General features: G+C 39.3%; 1 protein-coding gene across 2 annotated transcripts in view; it reads left to right on the top strand.

Annotated features, from left to right (window-relative positions):
* The window catches only part of DENND1A (DENN domain containing 1A), a 373,522-nt gene that overhangs the window by 95,945 nt on the left and 253,866 nt on the right, over positions 1–23,711 (top strand). For both annotated transcript variants that reach the window (XM_074973359.1, XM_074973358.1), the window contains exon 4: positions 15,663–15,712. In XM_074973359.1, the coding sequence (XP_074829460.1) occupies positions 15,663–15,712 (50 nt within the window). The remainder of the gene's footprint in view (positions 1–15,662; positions 15,713–23,711) is intronic.

Raw genomic sequence — 23,711 nt, 5'->3', positions numbered from 1 at the left:
GGTGGTGATAAATTAACAAAACAAAATCTTCCCCATTTATTTAAACAGGTTTGTCTTTTATGAACATGTCTTGTTAACTATGCTTTGCTATGTCTTACTGGTGCTTCTTGAATAATTTGTATAAACTATGCAGTACAGATTCCTTATTTTAGCACTAAGACTTACAAAGGCTTCTTTTAGCAGCCTTTAATTTTGTACTTATGTATGTGACATAGCCTGTGGCTGTGATAGCTACTGTGAATCCTGCAGTTGTTTTGGGATGAAAGAAGACGGCAGCTGGAAACTCAGTAGCTACATCTAGCTGTCTACCTAGAGAAGGCCTTGATTTCAAGTTTATCTAAACAAGCTCGACTAATCCCAACTATCTAGGGGCATCCACTGTCAAAACAAGCAGCATGGCCCTAAGGCAAACACAACCATACAGAAATGAAGGCTGGGACTTCCAATACTCCAATGACTACATACTGGAGGCTTTTTTTCCCCCTGAAAGAGGGTAAGAGAGGTAGAATTTGCATAATGCCTTTTCATTGGAAACTTTTGGAAAGCTGACAGAGGTCCAGCTTATAGCTCTGTAGCCACAATACAGGGTCTATAGGAGAATCCTTGAATGACCTAACCATATTGAAAGGAAAAATGAAAGCGCCCAAGTATAGCCAAGTGAGAGAGGAAAAGAGGGCTGCTGCATTGTCTAACATCTGCTCTACTTCTCGTTAGTTTTGTTCTTTGGTATTCTATGTGGACTTTGGAGAAACCTAAGACAGCCTAACATGAATCCTATAATCTTCCTTCTGAATATTTATGTAGTGTGCCAGCCTCTAAGCTGTCCTTTGCATCTTCCTACTTCCCCCTCATTTTCATGCTCTCAAATGAGGCCAACATTTCAAAAGCTAAATAAATGTTTGTGAATGTTTATAAAAGATTTGCATAAATTTGTCTTTGTTTGACAAAGATCACTTTTTTTTTTCTTATGCCAGTTCTGAAATTTTTTTTTAAAGGTTTCAGTGCTTGTCTTGACAACAAAGTCCTGCCTCAGAGAACAATGATAGCTGATTAAGTGGGTATGTCGTTGTGGCTGAATAGAGCATTTGAGACGGCATTTAAAAGAACCAATCATCTGAAGGCAAAATTATATCATTTAGCAAATATTATCCAAAGTATACATTTAAATCTATATTTTTGTTACTGTATAATTAAATTAGCTTTTGAAAATGGCAAAAATCTTATAGTCCTAGAAGCAAATAGTTATATACCCTCAGTTAACAGTTTTCACACAAATTCTCTCAAATTCATAGCTGGAAAACTCCCAACCTTAGTTTCTAAATCTCAAAACTGTATTTATGATTTAATACAATGGCAATTTTTACACAGTTACCTGTTTTCATATTGATATTTCTCATCCATATCAATGTATTCACTCCTGTGGTTAGCACAGAAATGGATTTGATCTTTGTAAATTCATTATGTTATTCTAGATATAATTCTTTAACTTCTTTCCATAATTTAAAATTGAAAAAAGAGTAGAACATCCCCTGGACAGATGTAAACCTTTGTATAATCTGTGTTAGGATTTATTTTTATCATGTGCCAAGAACAGCTAAGATTTTTTAGCTAAGATTTTTGTTTTTAATTTAGAACATTATTTATTTGGGTGACGGCAGTGTGAAGTCTGTGGGAAGAGCTGCTAAAATGTTTTAGCTCAGTGTTACTCTTGGGTTGGTGCTAATGAGAAAAGTAATAGCCATTTCTTTTTTGTTCTATTAGTTTAGAGTTTTAAGTTGTCATTAAGGCACAAACTAGATTTACTTCTCTGACACAGTTTTTATCACATCTGCTAGGCCTGTGTCCCAGGAGGAGTTGTGTAGAGCAGTGAATTCAGCATAGGCCCATTATCTACTGCTTTTGCGTATGTTGTAAAAGGAGCGAGACCTCAGGGAGGCTTGGAGCCTCCTTCCGTGTAATGTCCAAGTCAGATTTGAAGGACTGGTGGCAGGAAAGCTTTGGCCTTGGGGTGTGAATTCTAAGAAACAGAGGCACAATTAAGTTTAAAAAATTCAAGGATTTTGAGCTTGATAATGAAAGATTTTTGTTTTACTAATGCAAGCAGAAAAGTTGCCCATCTGTGCACATTTTTTGTGAGTGTAAAATATTTCAATACTAAGAGCTCTTAAGATGCTTACGAAACATTATTTATTTCAGTGCTCTTTTCACTGTCTAAGGGTTTTTTTTAATAGAACCATCCTGGGGGCAAGTGATGGCCACCACTGAAATGGTGTTATTGTTTCATTCCAGTACCTTTTTTTCCTCTTCTCCATCACCATCTGGGAAAAAGGGGAGAAGTGAGACTTACAGAAAGCTTCCCTACCCTTGTTTTCTAATTGCATGAAGAGATAAGAGTTAATGGATTTTTTAAAAAGTTTTTAAGGAAATGGATGAGCACCTGCTATAAAGTTATATTGGAATGTTGTTTTTATTACAGTATTGCTTTAATACTACTAAATTAAGCTAATTAAATTAATGCTACTAGTCAAATATTGCTGCTATTTGTCAGAAAAAGCTCTTAACATGACTGATTGATTACTAATTTTGTAATATTCAAGAATTATTATCTATTATTCTACCCTAAGAATTATTTTTAGTGCTTAATATTGCTACTATTGCTACTGTACACTGTACAGGTTTTTCACTTAAACGCCTCTTTTCAGAAGTTTATAACATATGCAGTGAAAAGTTACTGTAGGCTGAAACTTGGCATAAAAAGTGTTGGCTGGGGAATATTTTTAAAGGAATTTCTCCCAAATATCTTCAGGGATTTTTCTTTTTAAAGGGAGAGGGAAGGCAAAAGAAATGTGGTTTCACTCATACAGTTGTTTACATTTAATACTTCTCTTAAAAACCAAATTTTGCCAGTGGTTTATTTCCAATGTAAACTAAATATGCTGCTGTTTTCGTTGTGGTTGTGATACCAGTCTTCATATGCAGCATGTTTTTTCTTAAGTTTGAGAATAATATTGCATCTGAATTTTTACTTAACTACATAATTACATGTCGTTACATTGAAGATTGTTAATAATCTGTAATCAAAATAATGTAACTTCATAAAGGGACATGTGCATTATATAATGTAGTAAACATAAAACCCCTAACAAATGCAAAAAAAATTAAGTCTCAAACTCCAATACATAAGCTTTGCTGAGCTCTATTTAACCCTCCCATATTACTTCTAGCTGTGTTCAAGTTTAGGAAGTGACTGAATTTCACATATTATGAGCTTGTCTCACAAGACTCAATATTCTTCAAACTGAAATTTTGATATGTCACTGCCTTTTTGTGTCCATTTTAAACAGACATCTTGTAAAGTGTTGTTCTTAACATTTTAACAAAATATAATTTGTTTCCAGTGGAATGTACTGTGTGTAAGAGGGTGGTATGATTGCTCAGAGCTCCAGTATGAAACTGGAGAAAAGCCTGTTGAGAGCCTTTGGGTTAAGTTTAGAAGTGAGAGCAACAAGGGTGTTGTCATAGTGGGCATGTGCTATAGACCACCAAACCAGGAGGATGAGGTAGATGAGGCTTTCTTCAGACAATTAACTGAAGTTTCCAGAACACAGGTCCCAGTTCTAATGGGGGACTTCAATCACCCTGACATCTGCTGGGAGAGCAATACAGCAGTGCACAGAAAATCCAGGAAGTTTTTGGAGGGTGTTGGGGACAACTTCCTGGTACAACTACTGGAGGAACCAACCAGGTGCCGTTCTCCTCTTGACCTGCTGTTTACAAACAGGGAAGAATTGGTAGGGGAAGTAGAAGTGGATGGCAACCTGGGCAGCAGTGACCATGAGATGGTTGAATTCAGGATCCTCACAAAAGGAAGAAAGGAGAGTAGCAAAATATGGGCCCTGGACTTCAGAAAAGCAGACTTTGACTTCCTTAGGTAACTGATGGGGAGGCTCCCCTGGGAGGCTAATATGAGGGGGAAAGGAGTCCAGGAAAGCTGACTGTATTTAAAAGAAGCCTTATTAAGGGCTCAGGAACAAACCATCCCGACATGCAGAAAGAATAGCAAATGTGGCAGTGAGCTGTAGCTCACGAAAGTTTATGCTCAAATAAATTGGTTAGTCTCTAAGGTGCCACTAGTACTCCTTTTCTTTTTGTGAATACAGACTAACACGGCTGCTACTCTGAAACCTGGACAACACAGTATGGGGAGGAGGTGAGCAGCCCTCAGCGGTGAAAGAACAGGTTACAGACTATTTAGAAAAGCTGGACATGCACAAGTCCATGGGTCCAGATCTAATGCATCCGAAGGTGCTGAGGGAATTGCCTGATGGGATTGCAGAGCCATTGGCCATTATCTCTGAAAACTCGTGGCGAGCGGGGGAGGTCCCGGACAATTGGAAAAAGGCAAATATAGTGCCCATCTTTAAAAAAGGGAAGGAGGAGAACCAGGGAACTACAGACCGGTCAGCCTCACCTCAGTCCCTGGAAAAATCATGGAGTAGGTCCTTAAGGAAACCATTTTGAATCACTTGGAGGAGAGGAAGGTGATCAGGAACAGTCAACATGGATTCACCAAGGGCAAGTCATGCCTGACCAACCTGATTGCCTTCTATGATGAGATAACTAGCTCTGTGGATATGGGGAAAGCTTTTGATATGGTCTCCCACAGTATTCTTGCCAGCAAGTTAAAAAAGTATGGATTGGAGGAATGGACTATAAGGTGGATAGAAAGTTGCCTCGATTGTCAGGCTCAACGGGTAGTGATCAACGGCTCGTTGTCTAATTGGCATCCGATATGAAGTGGAGTGTCCCAGGGGTCAGTCCTGGGGCCAGTTTCGTTCAACATCTTTATTAATGATCTGGAGGATGGTGTAGATTGCACCCTCAGCAAGTTCACAGATGACACTAAGCTGTGGGGAGAGGTAGATACACTGGAGGGTAGGGATAGGGTCCAGAGTAACCTAGACAAATTGGAGGATTGGGCCAAAAGAGATCTGATGAGGTTCAACGAGGACAAGTGCAGAGTTCTGCACTTAGGACGGAAGAATCCCATGCACTGCTACAGGCTGGGGACCGACTGGCTAAGCATCAGTGCTGCAGAAAAGGACCTGGGGATTACAGTGGATGAGAAGCTGGATATGAGTCAACAGTGTGCCCTCGTTGCCAAAAAGGCTAACGGCATATTGGGCTGTATTAGTAGGAGCATTGCCAGCAGATTGAGGGACGTGATTATTCCCCTCTATTTGGCACTGGTGAGGCCACATCTGGAGTATTGCGTCCAGTTTTGGGCCCCACACGACAGAAACGATGTGGACAAATTGGAGAGAGTCCAGTGAAGGGCAACGAAAATGATTAGAGGACTGGAACACATGACTTATGAGGAGAGGCTGAGGGAACTGGGATTGTTTAGTCTGCAGAAGAGAAGAGTGAGGTGGGATTTGATAGCAGCCTTCAACTACTTGATGGGGGTTCCAAAGAGGATGGAGCTTGGCTGTTCTCAGTGGTGGCAAATGACAGAACAAGAGGCAATGGTCTCTAGTTGTTGTGGGGGAGGCCTAGGTTGGATATTAGGAAACACTATTTCACTAGGAGGGTGGTGAAGCACTGGAATTGGGTTACCTAGGGAGGTGGTGGAATCTCCATCCTTAGAGGTTTTTAAGGCCCGGCTTGACAAATTCCTGGCTGGGATGATTTAGATGGTTTTGGTCCTGCTTTGAGCAGGGGGTTGGACTAGATGACCTCCTGAGGTCTCTTCCAACCCTAATGTTCTATGATTCTATGATTGCATACAATTTAATAACGTACTGACTGCTTAGGTTTAGATTTAAGTAAGTAAAGAAGTTAATATTCAAGATCTCTTTTGCCGACAGGGCATTGGCATGAAGTTCACACATATTTTGTAGGCCATATAATTTATAGTGCTCCAAATTGTTCTGAACTCAGACGTTTTTTAAAACGTGGTTCTAAATAGGGTTGTCATCAGTTCTAAGTAGAAGTGTGTTTTGGTGAGCTGGCAACTGAATTGTTTAATTTTTAAACCTGATATTCCACATTAATATTTAAAGATTTAATAACAAATTGTTATGTTAAAAGTATTCTGAGAAAAGTTGAGTATAAAAATAGGCTAGCTATTTTTGTGACTGTGGAAGTAAATTACAAAAATAGCCATATTTCTTTAAATTTTGTAGAAAGAATATTCAATTTATTAATAAAACTTCACCTCTCAAATCAGTGTACTTTAATGTGTTAAAGTAGGATCAGCAACTCCATTATAAAATGTTAACATTTTCACTATGCTTATAGTTGTTGTGCAACGTGTCTGCTTGGGAGCAATGTGTAAAACCTGTTTTTTAAGACCTATTTGCCCCTATTTCTTACAGATGTGTGTTGCTTTAAAGAATCTAATTTGCACTTGGACAGTAGCACTCAGAGTTTGTAAAATTAAATTGTTCTGTTATGATGTTGTCAGCTAAAATGGCTCTTACCAAGGTCACAAAAAGCTACTTCATTTCAGCTGTCCCTTGATGTGAAGATGATGTCTGCCAAGGGGATTCATTGGTGGGTTTTTAAGTGGCTGAGGAGCCCAATTCTTGCCCTGCAGATTTTCCCGCAGAAGTGACAGGTGTAATCTTGGAGGAGACATAGTTGTTGGCTGGACTGTTGTGCCCTTTCTTTCCTTTGTCGCTTCTCTGTCTCATGAGCATGTCTGTTCTCCTCAAAGTGAGCTGTGGCTTGGTGTATGGTGTGGCGCTGCTGTGTTCTGTTCTGCTCCAAGCCCTCCCAGTTTGTTGGGTTGGTGCCTCCCTCTTTAAGGTGTTCTTTCAGTATGTCTTTGAAGCGCTTCCTCTGCCCTCCGCGGGCCCTTCTTCCCTGACTTAACCGAGAGAAGAGTACTTGCTTCGGGAGGTAAGTGTCAGGCATACATACACAGTGACCAGCCCATCGGAGTTGGTGTTTCATGACCTGCACTTCTATATTGCTGATGTTGGCTGCAGAGAGAACGCTGATGTTAGTGCGTTGGTCTTCCCAGCTGATCCTAAGAATCTTCCTGAGGCAACGCTGCTGGAACCACTCCAGCCTCTTGAAATGTCATCTGTAGGTTACCCAGGTCTCACACCCTTAGGGAAGGGTGGGGATGACAACTTGTAAACAGCCACCTCTTGGTCAAGTCAGGGATCACGTTCTCATCCTCCTTGATCACATTCTCCTCCCTCCATGACACTTTGCTTTCTTCCTCCTCCTCCTGTCACTCCAACTGTTTTATAGTGTCTCCTCTTTGCTTCTTCTGTGTCCCTCAATCTGTCCTTGAACCGCTTTTGTTTTCCCTCTACACTTTATTGCATGGGGGAAATTCATCTGTGTTGACAGCTTCAGCTACCATGTCTGCCTGAATGACTTGCAAAGTATCTTTGTGCTCCCAACCTCTTTCTCCTCTGTTCAGTTTTGCACCTCTGACAGCCTTGCCAAAATCTGATCCTTGTTTAAGGTCAATGTGGTAAAACCAAATTTCATACCTTCTTCTTCCCTATCTTTTTTTTAATCACTGGCTCAATTATCCTCCCCATGTAACAGGTCATATTTGTCTAGTCTTACTCATTCTCCTTCAACATCCAAATCCACTCCTTCCCCCCCCCCCCCCGTCAAGGTTCCTTCCCCACTTTGAACTCTAGGGTACAGATGTGGGGACCTGCATGAAAGATCCCCTAAGCTTATTCTTACCAGCTTAGGTTAAAAACTTCTACAAGGTACAAACTTTGCCTTGTCCTTGAACCCTATGCTGCCACTACTGAGCGTGTTAAACAAAGAACAGGGAAAGAGCCCACTTGGAGATGTCTTCCCCCCAACATATCCCCCAAGCCCTACACCCCCTTTCCTGGGGAAGGCTTGATAAAAATCCTCACCAATTTGCACAGGTGAACACAGACCCAAACCCTTGGATCTTAAAAACAATGAAAAAGCAATCAGGATCTTAAAAGAAGAATTTTAATTAAAGAAAAAGTAAAAGAATCACCTCTGTAAAATCAGGATGGTAAATGCCTTACAGGGTAACCAGATTCAAAACATAGAGAATCCCTCTAGGCAAAACCTTAGGTTACAAAAAGACACAAAAACAGGACTATACATTCCATTCAGCACAGCTTATTTACCAGCCATTTAAACAAACGGAAATCTAACGCATTTCTAGCTAGATTACTTACAAACAAGTTCTAATACTCCATTCCTGTTCTGTTCCCGGCAAAAGCGTCACACAGACAGACAGATCCTTTGTCTCCCCCCCCCCCCCCCCCCCCGCTTTGAAAGTGTCTTGTCTCCTCATTGGTCATTTTGGTCAGGTGCCTTCGAGGTTATCTTAGCTTCTTAACCCTTTACAGGTGAAAGGGTTTTGCCTCTGGCCAGGAGGGATTTTATAGCTCTGTATACAGAAAGGTGGTTACCCTTCCCTTTATATTTATGACACCCCCAATTTTTATTTTTTATATAATCTCGAATGTCCATACTTTTCTCTACATCCCACTGCTAAACTCTTGCCCACGCTTTGGGTAATATCTCTTTTTGTGTCTTGTTTCTCCCTGGTCTCTTGCTTGGCTCCCTTTCAGTCCATCTAAGTATAGGTAACTTAACCATCTTCCTCCGTGTCACTTCCCTTTTCTGACTCAACTCACCTTTCTCCATGAGTTTCAAGCTTCTTGTCTTCACTTTCATGACCTTTCACCACTTCCCTTCTTGCTATACTTGACTTTGTATCCATCTCCTATTCATCCCTGTGCCTTTTTCTGTGGCATATCCTATGCCTGGAACAGTGTCCTCTGTTCTTGCACCAAAATGATCACCCAAGTTCATCCTTGGAACACCTTTTTCTGCAAAGCCTTTCTATCTCAAGCCACAGATGGCTGTGACGGAAGTGGGGTTTGAGGAGGGCAGTGCGGAAATGAAGAAAACACAATACCACTTGAAGGATTATATAACCCCAGTCATTGTTTTGTGAATAAGCACATATGAATGGCCATACTGGATCAGATCAATGGTCCATCTAGCCCAGTGTTTTGTCTTGTGACAGTAACCAGTGCCAGATTCTTCAGAAGGAATCTTAGATGATAAACTCCATGGGGTATGTACCTGTTTTTCCTGTATGTATTGTACAGAGATTATGAAAAATGCTGTTTAATAAATACTAAATAACTTGAAGAAATAAAAATCTGAACTATTAAAGTATTACTATTAACTACATCATCTGTGCATAAATGTTTCTATGGATAAGCATTTCAACACGGGGTATTGTGTATGGTGGGTTATGCTCTGGGATAACAGGGTAATTCATCAATGAGGCAGGAACGAAGAGAGATTTGCATAGAATCATAGAATATCAGGGTTGGAAGGGACCTCAGGAGGTCATCTAGTCCAACCCCCTGCTCAAAGCAGGACCAATCCCTAACTAAATCATCCCAGCCAGGGCTTTGTCAAGCCTGACCTTAAAAATATCTAAGGAAGGAGATTCCACCACATCCCTAGGTAACGCATTCTGGTGTTTCACCACCCTCCTAGTGAAAACGTTTTTCCTAATATCCAACCTAAATCTCCCCCACTGCAACTTGAGACCATTACTCCTTGTTCTGTCATCTGCTACCACTGAGAACAGTCTAGAGCCATCCTCCCTGGAACCCCCTTTCAGGTAGTTGAAAGCAGCTATCAAATCCCCCCTCATTCTTCTCTTCTGCAGACTAAAAAATCCCAGTTCCCTCAGCCTCTCCTCATAAGTCATGTGTTCCAGTCCCCTAATCATTTTTGTTGCCCTCCGCTGGACTCTTTCCAATTTTTCCACATCCTTCTTGTAGTGTGGGGCCCAAAACTGGACACAATACTCCAGATGAGGCCTCACCAGTGTCGAATAGAGGGGAACGATCACGTCCCTCGATCTGCTGGCAATGCCCCTACGTATACATCCCAAAATGCCATCGGCCTTCTTGGCAACAAGGGCACACTGTTGACTCATATCCAGCTTCTCGTCCACTGTAACCCCTGGTCCTTTTCTGCGGAACTGCTGCCTAGCCATTCGGTCCCTAGTCTGTAGCGCTGCATTGGATTCTTCCGTCCTAAGTGCAGGACTCTGCACTTGTCCTTATTGAACCTCATCAGATTTCTTTTGGCCCAATCCTCCAATTTGTCTAGGTCCCTCTGTATCCTATCCCTACCCTCCAGCGTATCTACCTCTCCTCCCAGTTTAGTGTCATCTGCAAACTTGCTGAGGGTGCAATCCACACCATCCTCCAGATCATTTATGAAGATATTGAACAAAACTGGTCCGAGGACCGACCCTTGGGGCACTCCACTAGATACCGGCTGCCAACTAGACATGCATGATTCAGTGTATGGAGTTCCAATGGTCTGTTGTACTAAAACTTATGTCTCAAAAGTTTTTAATTTCAGATAAATATAACTAGAAACTGTTGTGGTGAGAAGTTTACATGTGCATGATACCATTATGATCCATTAGTTAAATCCAGTGATGAGCTGCCAAAATCTTAACAACCGGTTCCCTCTTCACCCCACGAGGGGGTCGTTGCCCACCCCCGTCCCCTGGGACTCCTGCCCCACCCACCCCCCTCCCGTGTCCCCTGACTGCCCCACCCCCCCGCCCGAACTCACCTCCGCTCTGCCTCCCTGGGCCTGAGCGGGAAGCCGCCGCTTGCTTCTCAGCCTGCCCCGGCTTCCCGCGCGAACAGCTGATTCGCGGGAAGCCGGGGAGGGGGGGCGGAGAAGCAGAGCAGGGCGGCGTTTAAGGGTGGAGGCGGAGCGGAGGTGAGTTGGAGCCTGGGGTGGGGCGGGGAGGTGCCGGTGGGTGCTCTGCACCCACCAAATTTTCCCCTTGGGTGCTCTGGAGCACCCATGGAGTCAGTGCCTAAGGCGCCACTTTTGGCCGGTTAAATTTAGAAGCCCTTTTAGAACCGGTTGTCCCTCGTGGAACAACCAGTTCTAAAAGGGCTTCTAAATTTAACAACCGGTTCCAGCGAACCGGTGCGAACCGGCTCCAGCTCACCACTGGTTAAATCTACCTTAAAACTTTTTTAGACATTAGTGGTTTCACTATGGTTTGTCCTGGTTACTGAACGCTCTCTGCCCTTTTCACTATTATTTGGTGTTATTTTATGTTCCCACCCTCTCCTTATGTATAATCCCACTTAAAAATTGAATCAAAATCTATCCTGACACAATCTAAGAAATACAGAGTTAATGTTTAGATCACTGCAGCTTGCGCAGCACACATGGTACCGGTACGTAGTGTCACATTCAGCTCAGAGACCCGTGCAAAGAGTAAGCACAGAGTAGCAATTTAAAAACAAAGTTTCAACATTCATTTGGAAATTCCTTTCACCTTGTTGTTTTGTTCATTACAGTGATGTCCTTTTGAGTGTTCATCTGTGAATGTTTTTCTCAACAGTAAAGACATAGTGACTGTTAGTAAAACACAGTTTCTCACTGCAGATTAGTTTGGTAGTTTTTTAGCTACAAAATACAATTTTGTTTAGATTTCATTTGAACAGAGGAAATAAAGGAGTTAGGTCTGTTTGTAAAGCGTTAGCAATGACTCTGGGAAAAGACACTACAGAAATGCAAGGTAGTTATGTTACCTGTGATTGTTTGCAGGATTCTCTTCTAACCCCTTCCCTTCACATATGCACACAACCTGTATGAAATGTTCAGTCTCATTATTAATTATTCCAATTAACTTAATTGAATTCAGCCTTCAAAGATTCCCTTCCAGACAGTACTGTGATGAATAAAATTATAAATGTAGAACCTCACCTGGCTTTGTCATCTAATGGTTGAGAAGTTGAATGCTGGAAGGGAGGCTGGAGTGCTCTATACTAGTCTGGGAAGTGCCAATGTTCCTTCCGCTAGAGAGCTGCCTGCCTTCTCTCCTGGCCAGAAAGCAAGGAATGTTAAAATGTCTGAGTCAATGTACAGTATGCAGTAAGTGTATACTAAATTCACAGGTGATCAAACAAGTATTTTTATCAGCAAATTCCAATTTATTGCATGTAAGCCACTTTCATCTTACTACATTGAATTGTGTAAGATACAAGCATAGACTCTGTGTATTGAACAAATACATGTTTGAATATTTTTATAACCCCTACTTCCCATACACCTTTAAGTATTATTTGGGGTGGGGGTTGGAGGTAGGTTCAGAGATTGCCTCCTTCATAAATTGCCCTGTAGTACAAAAGGGCTGAATGCTGTATCCTTGTCTCATTTATTTTGAAACTTTGCTTCTGAAACCAAACTTAATCAATGAGCTCTGTGTTGTCTCCGATAAGTTGTGTGTAGGCTATATTGATCGGGGAGGATTTTAGAAAAACCTTATGGGGTTTATAATGTCAGCAGTGTTTTGATTATGAAAAGAGTTGGAACCTGGGGACATGGAACCAGGTGGTGTATGTCCTGAAGCCAGTGGTGACACAGCTAGACTGAATCCCTCATGGGACACAGTTCATGCCCTGCACTTTAACTGTGGTGACTGGCTGCTATGGATGCACTTTTTCCTCATTAAAATGTTAAAAATCAAACTGCATATAAAAAGAATTGTGAAAATGTATACTTGGGAATTGATCCAGAAAACTGGCACCTGATGCCCTTGAGACCTTGATTTCAGCTATTGAGTCATTTACATTTTATCCACTCTGTATTTTTTTACATCTTGTGTGGTGGTGATTGTTGGGGAGGGATAAGGAGGTGTTTAAGCAGTTTTTCCTATTGGAAAATAGACGTGAGGAAGTAGAGTAAGAAAACAAGGCTATTGATACCACCTCTATTGCCTTGCATGTCAGCTTAAAAGAAATTATAAAGCAAAGTAAGTATTAGAAAAAATGTTAGTTTTGTCTTAATACTCTTTTTACAGTAGCCTAGTGGGATCCTAAAGAGATTTTGGTCCTCCTATGGTTCTGCCACAAATAGTCATACACCCAAAACAACTCCTATGGGAATTTATTTTCACATGAGCATTGCTGACTTTTAAACAGAGCAAGGTACAAAATACACACTAATAAATGTACAGTAATTAATACGAAACTCAGAGCAAAATTTTGAGAACTCTTTTAATGTTCTTACTCTTTGCACCTGGATAACCATTGTTTTAGGAATGCAAAACTATTTTAGATAATAACTTCACTAATTATGAAGATCTGTTTTTTAAAGAGTTTATCTGTGTATTTTTAAATTTAAACCTATTAGTGGGCAGTCCTCACCCCCAAAATGTAAACTAAGGGAAATGCATATGTGATGTAATGTGCAACGGGATGTATCCTTTATACTCAGTAAACAAACTGGAGATCTACAGCTTCAAAATGCTGTAAGAGTTAGATTTATTTATTTATTTATTTATTTATTATTACAAAGCCACACAAGGATGATGACATATGCCAATGCATGCAGCTTGGGCACATTTTCTAACAAGTGAGATTTTAATTTTAATTCTGTGCTTTGGAAGATATGCAATATCAAGAAGGAAGTGCAAATTAGGTTCTGAATGATTTGTGTGTTGCATTGTCCCTGTAGTAACACAATGCTGATAGTATGGTACAATGTATGTTACAAATGTGTTATTTTATTATGTGGATATTTGTACTTGTAAGTATAACAAATATTAAATCTTATTTCAGCGTGGTAATAGAAAGCAATATATTCTACCATATTAGGGTAACTATGATGAGCTGTTTAAAAAGCCTGGCCTATTATCTTTTAACATTGCTGTATATTAAAATTCCCTCTAGCAACCTTGCAGTGTTCTTGCTCTTAAAAATAGTAGTTTTGCAAATGCAGTCATTATGTCAAGCAGAATTTTTAAATTAATTAATAAGGCCAATAAATAGTTTTCGTTTTGAACCTATCAGCACTCCATTTCAGTTTGCTATACTTCATGTAATAGATATGGGCTTTGTGTAAGATTTAGGGCAAATGTGCAAGATTTAGATTTGGAAGTCATGGGGTTTTTTATGCATAAGCAAGGCAGCAAATGGAGGGTCAGATCCTGCTATCAGATCTGCACAGATGGGTCTTTTGAAGACAGTAGGGCTCTGCACAAGGACGGAACCATTTATATGGATCATATTGCAAAATCAGGACAGTATTTTATAAATCAAGTCTTATATTATTTATGCCAACAACAGGTTACATTTTATGCATAATATTTTTCAAAACTTGGGGTCAACCTTGAACCTGTGGTTTCTCTGTAGGTGTCTTGTTGAAATTGCAAGGGGGAGAGCTGAATGCTTAGCACTGAATTTTTCAACAAACCCTTCCTTAAAAAGAGATGTTAAATATTTTTACCAAACATATGCCAAGAAGGGAAATTCCCCTTATCAGTCCCTACATTAATTCTTAACTAGAAACGTGGTAAATTATAAACTATCTAGAAACCTCCGGAAGGGTACAATATGAAAAATTGAACTTGAAACTATAGTAAAGAATGGGGTATGTTCAATTGAATTATGTAGGAGGAACATGCTCTTACAGGGGAAGTCAATATACTTTCTGCTTCATTGAATCGGTTATTAGATTGATGTGGTTTATTTGTTCAATGAGGGAGTTGGTTATAAAAATAAATGAAGCAAGAAGCATCAATTCAGCTGGCACTGATAATTTATTATTATTGGTCACAAAGTTCTTCATTTGTAAATTGATCCTTTATTTATCAAATTGGCTATGATTTGCCTTAGGCAGTCTTGTTTCAGTTTGAAGCAAAAAGAAAAATCTAGTTTTGAGATTTCAATATGAAGGGAAAGAGAACAGGCAATGAAATGAAGTGGAAAATGTTAGTAAACTAGTAAAGATTTGTGGTGGATTTTGTGTTAGGGAATTATAGCTTTGAAAGGGTGTGTATATATGTGTGTGTGTGTGTGTATATATATATATATATATATATATATATATATATAATACTTTGCCTGTGAGTTGCTGGAAATCTTGTAACACACCTTTCTACCTTGCCAATTTCATGACAATGTTTTTCGTTAGTGAATGAGATTTTTAATAATTAAACATTACATGAAAACTTCATGCAGCGCTGAAGCTTTGTTTGCTTTATTAAAGTACAGCGTATAAATAAGGAATTCTAATAAAATCCATTCACACTTCAGGCTTCCTTACTAATAGATAGATGCAATTTTTCTTTAACATTTCCTATTAGACCAATGGGTTTTATCTTTTTTTTTCCCTATTGATGTTGGGAAGCATTTTCTAATCCCACAGACCCCTGTTCCTAGGTAACAAGCAAAAGCTGTGCCAGCAGAAGCGGTCCTGCCAGGCCAAACCCATGTGGTTTGGTGTTATTCACTATGATCCATATGGTCAGGCTAGAGATTGTCCCCAGAGGGGTGTTAACACTCAACAACCCAACCTCCTCCTTCCCTTTGGAGCTTTGCTGGATGGCTCCTGCTGCTTACCCATGTGTGAATCTTGATTAATTTTTCATTTTTAATGAAGTTTGATCGTGTTTATTATTTCACATGATTGACTGCCTGGTACTCCTTCCGTGTAATTGATAAAACGAATATTTCTTCATCTGTCTTCTATTTCTTCAGGGCAAAATTGTGAGATTATATGCGGTGGTTAATGTTAGATTTATTGGTCCCATTAGATGTATAAATTATCTCTTTTTCTCTCCACAGGAAGTTCTACAGACTTTGACCAAGTTTTGTTTCCCCTTCTGTGTGGACAGGTAGTGTTAGATTTTCAAACTTTACGAGAAAAAATCTTGTCAATAAAACTGCTGCAGAAAATAAAAACCATACCACTCTTAATGTTCTGTCTGTTTGACTGATTTAAAGCACCCAAATGCAAATTATAGTTGCAATATCCCCTTTTCTTGAGGATTTTATGGGCACCGTCAAAAAAGTTTAAAAGCTAGAACTGTGCATTGGCAGGAGTCAAAATGCATTTTCTTCTATTTTTAAACAAGATTTGGATGCTAAAATTAAATGTTGCTAATTTAATATATTCTAAGAATGGTTAATGCTAAGAATCCCTGAAGAATTTAGGGGAAAGTTGGCAGTTGTGTTGTGGATATTTAACATAGTTTGTGACTTGTTTAGGGGAGTTAAATAAGGACTAGATTACTTGGCAAGTTAATATTTTCTATTGGAAATATTTAATTATTGGATTTTAAAAACATACGAATTGCTTTTTGTTTACTTTTTGAAAATAGAATTATTTTAACCAATTTCATGGAGATTGTAAATATTCATATTCTGAAATGATACACGATTGTTCAAATCGCACAACAGCAACAAAAAATTGGTTGACAGCATTAGTTTTACAACAATTAATATTCTGAACTTTTTTGACTGTAAGCTCAAACTGATGCTAATCACAATGACTAGACCATTATAAGAACATGTTTTGCTCATTTTAGTTGCATTTGCATGATTCCTACAGTAGGAATGAGTTTTTCTGCATAAATTGTATTTATTTGCAATTCATAACTCCTTTATTTTTCCTCCGAGCAATTGTTCACCTATCATTTTTATCCCACAGGCCAGCCTGAATATGTATGATAACTCAGTATCTTCTTTTTAAAAGGAAAATAAAAAAACCTGTTGCTGTGGAATGGGGGTAAATACAGAACTTAGATAGTTTTATTGCATCCTTAGAAAAACTCACCTTTATTTAGAGAGATGAGGTGGGCAAGCTAATATCTTTTGTTGGACCAACTTCTGTTGGTGAGAGGGACAAGCTTTTTAGCCACACAGAGCTCTTTTTCAGGTCTGCAAAAGGTAATTCTGTGTGTGTAAAATGGTGTGGCTCAAAAGCTTGTTTCTCTCACCAACAGAAGTTGGTCCAATAAAAGATATTACCTCACCCACCTTGTCCCTCTAATATCCTGAGGCTGACATGGCTACAACACTGCATACACTTTTATTTAGACATTCTTAACAATTGCTAATTAGTAACTTAATCACACATGCACATGCACAGTCTTAGTTGGTACAGAATCTTTTAGTCTCTAGGGCATTGTCTTGAATATGGGCCAATTCAATAGTGACTAAAAGTTATTATCATTGGAAAGCTCTTCACTGGCCTTTGTGGAATTAGTTGCTCTCAGTCCAGTTCCTAGAGGACAGGTGTCCACATAATAAAACCACACCACAGTTTGTCCTCCTTATTGGTAATCTCAGCTGAATGGGCTATGCAGACTGAGCTGTCCTTTCAACCCTAGAGGTGGTCCCTCCAGGTCAGGGTTGAGAGACATTGGCGAGGCACTGCTAGGGGGAAGCTTGCATTGCTGCTGCCTGTGCGGTACCTGACCGGGATGAATAGAAGATTCCAGTCTCTTGGCTGTCAAAATGAGTCTTTTCACCAACATTTACAGACTTTAAAAAAATTTTCACTTAAAAGGACAATCTCTTAAACACCACAAACATTTCTGCTATTTTACATTTATTCTTTTGACTGATCTTGCTTCCCTCTCTTTGTAAGAGTGTCATGATATGTTTTTGTTTTCCTGAATGTTTCATATTCATTGTACATGTAGAAGGGCAGCTTCATTTTTAATAGAAACATTTGTGCCTACTTTACATAGGCATATTTAGGTTTGGTATAATTTGATTTTATTTATAATTTTGACAGGGCAATATCAATGTTTATTTTAAAGAATTTATGAAATTTTTTATCAATTTAATTTTTCAATTGGGCAAATTTATGTGTTTTAAGCACTTTATTTGTATTTAAATTTTCACAATTGCTCAATAATGGGAGAGTGAGACAATAATTATTTAATGACAGTAGATGTTGAGATTCAAAAATTAAAGGATTGTAACTGTTAAGACACAAGTTGTCAGCATCATGTGTCAAAATATAGAAAGTAAATATCCTTAAATCAAACCCTAATAAGTTCTCAAGCAGCATTTTTCTTACTTTGCCTATATGAACATTTTGATTATTATTGATGGAAATATATTTTCATTGGTTTGTCTGTGTACGGTGAAATTGATGTTTATTGACCCCTACAAATCAAAATCTAATCCATCCTAGCCTAGGCATATTGTCCCTTGTTTTCTCACTTTGCCAATTATGTAAAATTTTTGGGAAAAAATTTAAAAATTTATATATTTTGTGCAAATGGCAAGAACAGAACAGAAACTAAATCTGTGATTGGCTGAAATGTGATTCAGCTGTTTAGCCGCACTCTGAGTGCCCTCTTATCTCTCCTAAGATCATTGATATTGGAGATCAGAAACACCTTTAAGCAGACATTGATTTTCTGAGACCAGTTAAAGAGAGTTCTCCAGCAACATATTAAATATTTTCTCCAATTTTAAATGACGCAGGCAATGGGTTTCCAATACTCCACACTGTATTTAGGAATCTTCATATACTGAGGATGTGACAAGTGTACTACTACATCTCTTCCCTTTCCCCAACCCAAAAATATATCAAGTGGCACTGAACAAGTGGTATCTACTTACAAGGTTAACTTTACTTTTAAGAATGAATCACATGCGGAATCTGCACATCTAATCACTTTAGCAGCCAATTACAAATGAGAGAGAGAACACACATTTAATCAGTGAAACGCAAATATATTAAATACAGGTTTATAATTACCAAAGAAAAATGAAAAGATACTATTGATTCACAGTTGCAAGTTGCTTTCCTGGACTTTGGCTACAATCAAGTATAGTATCAGATAAATATGTAGTGTTCTCTCTGAAAGGCTATATCTGGAATTTGCAGGGAGATAGGCAAGACCTATAAGATTAAACCTGTTTCCAACTGCTGTAATCCAACAGCTGATCTCTTTTATATCCATTTACATTACACTATATTTGAAATAAAAATGAAATTATTGAACAACTGGCCACATAATTAAATGAGTTCTGAATTTATTGCTGCAATCCCTCCACCCCCAATATTCTCAGTAAATACTTTGTCTGGCATCTTAAGTCAAGAAAATATTTCTTCTATAAGTGATTTCCTCCTCAGTTCAATGTTAGAGGGATTTTAACCTCCTGTATATGCCTGAAGAAATGTATATTTGATCAGATCTCCAGTTATCCGCATTCTTACTCTTTGGTTTTTGTGCAATAAAAGTTGCTCTTCTGAACAAAGCAATCGAGAAAAACATTAATCCTGTTTCATTATAGGTCTTTTAAATAGTTTCCAGTTGCTAGGTTTCCATTTTCTTAGTTGTAGGTGTAGTATTAGATTCTATCTGTAACAGTGGAGATGTTTAGTGTCAGAAATTTTTCAGTAACTAGACAGTTATAGTGTTCTCTATAGGATGTCAGTGATTCTGTGGTTCAAGACTTTCCCAGAGCACCAGAAAGATAGTATGATTTTGTATGGGTAGGAACAGATGCTGACATAAGAGATCAGAGATGCTTCATTATCGGAAGATGTAAACCTTTCAGTCACCACCTCACAGGCCCAAAGTACACAATTATAATTCACTGGTAAAATTCTTTCTATAGTAAAGGACACCTTATCTCTGGGAATGTCATAGCCATGATTAAATCTTGTCATTTAAACTCAAAGACTGCAAGTATTATGCATTAAGATCTGACTTGTGGAGGTCACATTAAAAATGAATGAGACACTTGCAAATTCTAGCAAATTTTTCCTCTGGGTTCGTAATACTACACCTGTTTAGAGAATGGGTCTCAAGAGCAGGAACATTTCAGATGTCCTGTTCTTCCAACTATGCGTTTATTGTTGGTATTACCTCTTCAACAAATAGAAGCCAAGGAGTTGCTAAAGGCAACATCTTGGTCTCTCCAAAGTCCTTTTAATTTAGCCATAGCAATTTCAGACAACTGGATATCAAAAACTAAAGGACTGTTCAAACTTCTTACAGAGCACATCTTCAGGATGATGAAAATAATTCATTGAGACTTTAAAGCTAATCACAAGCCTTTGAAGTGTATATCATGAACATCTAATTGCAAAATTGCCTTATTTTGTGTGCTGAAGGCTTTAGTACACATTGAGGCATCTAAATTTGCACCATTGCCACTAACACACTTTATACGGGAGCATCCATTTTCTACTGAGTAATTTGAAGCATCTTCAAAACTTTGTGAAGTCCCTCTGGAAAGGAAGAAAATTGTGCAGCGTAGTTATCCTGAAAGCATGAATCTGTAAGAATATGAAGAACTTTGGAACCACCAAACTCAACATTAATAGCCTTTTTTCATACATACAATAAGAGTGAGGCAAAAGTTATTGGTTATAGGCCATGAAGTCTCAAGAGCTTTCTGCTGGAAATGTTCATTTTGAGTTGCACTGGCTTTGAGATGTGCAATCTAATTTGATAATGTCTAAATTACACTCAGAGCATAGATGATATTCAATATTATCCACACTGTAGCTGAGAACGCATCTAAAGTCAAGGAAACATAATGATCCTAATGGACAAATTCAATAACGCTGTATCTTGCAGCAAGTAGGAAGAGGAGCTGATTCAATCTTGCCAGGTTAGGAAAACTTCAGTGCACAGAAGAATAATATTCTGGCAGGCAGATTGAATTGCTTGTCAAATGGACCTCACAAGTGAGCATTAAACCAGTATGACAGAGACAGGAGACATCTCAAATGAGGGAGAAACCACTAAAATGTCCCCCCCCCCCCCAAGAGGTCATAATGGTGTTTTTTAAAAGAAAAATCTTCCATATAAGACATGGCTTAAAAGCACCATGCTGTTATCTGTCCCTTGGGGTTAAATTACTTCCCTGTAAATGCTAGGGTGACATATCTAAATTACTTCCTTGTAAATGCTTGGGTGAAATATAGAGATGGGAAAATGCATAATACTAATACCTCTTCTATGCCCAATACCTCTTCTATGGCTATTCTCCAACTACTGGAGATGGTCATGCCCAGTCCAGTTAAACTTGGATCAGTCTGAACCTGCTCTCTGGAATCAGGGATACATCTGTCTGTGGTTACTTTATGTGACAAAGTTCTTCCTCTACCTTGGTGGGTACTGCGCTTTTTGGCAGATTTGCTCACTTCAGAGCTTCATGGCAGCCCTCAGTTTGGCTGCTTCTGCGAGAGGCTCAAACCTGCTGTACACTCAGCTAACCTGATCACTGGCCAGCATGGGGGAAATGGAGAACAATCTCCACAGTCTCTGTTGTCCCACGAAGTGGGTCGGGGACAGGCCAGATCCCTTTCCAAATTAGACCTTCCCTTCTGGTGTTGCTCACAGACCAGGTCAACTCCTCCTGTGTCCGATCAGGAGTTGGGGGAATGGGGAGAACCTGGGCCTGCCCTCTACACTGGGTTCTAGTCCAGGACCCAGCCCAGGACCCTGTGGATAGTAGCTGTCTACATCTCCTGTAACAGCTGCATGACAGCTGCAACTCCCTGAGCTAGTTCCCCCTGGCCTCCCCCCAGCACCTTCTTTATCCTCACCACAGGATTTTCCTCCTGAAGCCTGATCACACTTGTACTCCTCGGTCCTCCAGCAGCACGCCTTCTCACTCCCTGTTCCTTGCACGCCCTCCACTAACTGATGAGAGGTCCTTTTTAAAACAGGTATCCTGATTAGTCTGCCTGCCATAATTGATTCTAGTATGTTCTTAATTGGCTCCAGGTGTCTTAATTAGCTTGCCTATCTTAGTTGGTTCTAGCAGGTTCGTGATTGCTCTAGCGCAGCCCCTGGTCTGGTCACTCAGGGAACAGAAAACTATTCATCCAGTGGCCAGTATATTTGCCTTCTACCAGACTCCTGTACCCCACTGGCCTGGGTCTGTCACATTTAAAAATCGTTTTAGAATTTACACCTAAGCAGGTGGAGAGGGGAGGTTTGTGGTACTTTGTCTTGGGAATTAAACAGGCCTTTTTCCATATAACATCATTTGGAACAAAAAGAAAAGGAAAAGGAGTACTTGTGGCACCTTAGAGACTAACCAATTTATTTGAGCATAAGCTTTCGTGAGCTACAGCTCACTTCATCGGATGCATACGATGAAGTGAGCTGTAGCTCACGAAAGCTTATGCTCAAATAAATTGGTTAGTCTCTAAGGTGCCACAAGTACTCCTTTTCTTTTTGCGAATACAGACTAACACGGCTGTTACTCTGAAACCTATCATTTGGAACAGAAGCTGATTTAAATGATAGGTTACAGACTACAGTTGCTAGTTCTGCAGTTTCACAATTCAGTTTCTTCGGAACTCTCAAGTGAATCTGGTCTTGGTGACTTATTACTGTTTAGTTTATCAATTTGTTCCAAAACCTCCTTTTAATGACACCTCAATCTGGGACAGTTCCTCAGATTTGTCACCTAAAAAGAATGGCTCAGGTTTGGGAATCTCCCTCATGTCCTCAGTAGTCTTATCAGAGAGGCTGTAATCTAAAAAGAGATAATGAGGGAGGTAAAATGTTCAGTAACCATTGGCACATGGCTTGTGAATTCCAAAGTGATCTTTTAAATATACACATTTTAAAAAATTGCATGTTCCAAAATGGTTTCTTTGCACGCTACTGAAATACAAATAACCTGCCCATTCACCAAGCATTATCTAAATCAAGGTTTGATTAAAAAGATAGTACCCCATGATGCTTAAGCTTATTACCTATGCTTTCTCTGCTAACTTGTTTTTTAATAAACAAGTTCCTCCCTTCCATAGATGAGGACTGCTTCTTCTCTTTTCCATAATTTTAACTGTGAGTTTAAATTCTATTTCTCATATACCCTTGGCTTTCAAATTTGTTAAAATTAAGCATATAATCTTCTTTTAAAACATAGTATTAAATTACTGTAGTAACATTATACCCAAACTTTACAGATAAAACATAACACCAATAAGAATGGAGCTTGTGGTAGTCCCCGGTACTTCTTTGCAGTTTATAGGAGTGTTTGTTCTCTTGGACGTTAGCATGAGGGATAGGATAGCAATACTTACACTAAATTCTCAGGCTGTTGAATTGCTTTTGATTTGAGTCTTTGGGCATGGCTACACTTTAAACTTCAAAGCGCTGCCGTGGCAGCGCTTTGAAGTGCGAGTGTGGTCGTGCGCTCCTGGTACTCGACCTCCACGAGGGGATTAGCTTAGAGCACTGGGAGCGTGGCTTCCAGCGCTGGGGCACTGTTTACACTGGTGCTTTACAGTGCTGTAACTTGCTGCGCTCAGGGGGGTGTTTTTTTCACACCCCTGAGCGAGAAAGTTGCAGCTCTGTAAAGTGCCAGTGTAGCTATAGCCTTTGTTCACCTTCAAATTTGGAGAAGTAGAGTATGTGTCTGTTTTGGTGCTTAGTTTTGTCATCCCTTCAGCATTTTTTCCTTCCTCCTTTTGACTATACAGAGAGGTTTTTTCCCTTTTAAATTTGATAGTAGAATTTATTGTCCTATATCCTAAGGCTCTTTCTTTATTGAAAGTCTATCTAGTTGTTGGTTTTCATTGGGCACCGTGTGAATGTACCAGATCACATACATGCTCATTGATGGCATTGTAGATAGCGCTGTAGATCTCAGAATAGACTTTTAGAGTAGGATATTTCTGACTGGTTTAAGGTTTGTAACTGTATCTGTTGAGTGAGCCTGAACTTAACAGTAATTTTCCTTTTATTCCCCTTTGATCATCAAGATAGCGTTAATATACTTCATAGCTTCATGTGCAAATGCTATTCAGTTGTCAGTGTTTATAGTATGCTTTAAACCTGAGCGTAATTTGAACAGTAACTATTTTATAGTTAATTGTAGTTGTATTAAAATCTA

The sequence above is a fragment of the Natator depressus genome, chromosome 16 (assembly GCF_965152275.1).
Source record: "Natator depressus isolate rNatDep1 chromosome 16, rNatDep2.hap1, whole genome shotgun sequence".
NCBI lineage: Eukaryota > Metazoa > Chordata > Testudines > Cheloniidae > Natator > Natator depressus.
The sequence above is the reverse complement of the archived record's forward strand: the minus strand, read 5'-3'. Positions and strand labels throughout refer to the sequence as shown.